This window comes from Kryptolebias marmoratus, linkage group LG14 (assembly GCF_001649575.2).
Source record: "Kryptolebias marmoratus isolate JLee-2015 linkage group LG14, ASM164957v2, whole genome shotgun sequence".
Taxonomy (NCBI): Eukaryota; Metazoa; Chordata; class Actinopteri; order Cyprinodontiformes; family Rivulidae; genus Kryptolebias; species Kryptolebias marmoratus.
Window position 1 is genome coordinate 26,433,424 of NC_051443.1, and position 707 is coordinate 26,434,130.

Here is a 707-nt window from a genome sequence, read left to right on the forward strand (position 1 = left end):
ACATACCTGCTGTGAACCCGTATGTGTATGTCTCTTTTTATCTATTTATCTTTTTTATCTCTTTATTTGTTTTATCTATTTCCTTTTTACTGTTTTTTTTTTTTTTTTTTGTACAGCACTTTGGCTACCCCTGTGGTTTTTAAAATGTGCTATATAAATAAAGTTGATTGATTGATTGATCTAACTGGAGGCGGAGCTTCACAGGTGCAGCGTACCTGTCCTGAAAGCGAGCGTGCTGATTGGTCCCCAGTCCTGTGTGAAGCTCATCAGCGTCTCATCCAGTCGAATGTTGTGAATGATGATGCGGCCCGTTGCTGTGCCAACGCCGACCACATCCACCGCGGGACTCTGGGACGGGAAGTCTTTATAAGTGAGGCTTTTCAAATTAAAATCACTGCAGTTCACTGATTTCGACTGTTTTTATGAAAAAACTAAACACTCCGCTAGGCCTGTCACGATAACAATTAATTGTCTCAGAAATTATTGTGATAAACGATAATCGTTTGGAGGCCGTTTTTCCACCGCTGCTGTTACTTTCAGCTTCAAACCATTAATTGATTTATCGTTTATCGCGACAGGCCTACACTCAACAACAAACTGAGATCAATTTCCATTAATCTTTGAAGTGATTAGTTTTTAGTTTTATTTGTTACTAAGTTTAAAAATATAAACAGTGATTCAACAAAGTTTTCACAAAACGTTTAAGT

The 707-nt window shown here is 37.9% G+C and overlaps 1 protein-coding gene across 1 annotated transcript in view; it reads right to left on the reverse strand.

The window, feature by feature from the left end:
• Positions 1 to 348, reverse strand: part of wdr36 (WD repeat domain 36) — a gene marked incomplete at its 5' end in the record, with an annotated part of 7,503 nt that extends 7,155 nt beyond the window's left edge. The window contains 1 exon segment of the mRNA XM_017403939.2: positions 216 to 348. Within this exon segment, the coding sequence (XP_017259428.2) occupies positions 216 to 348 (133 nt within the window).
• Between the last annotated feature and the right edge of the window lie 359 nt (positions 349 to 707).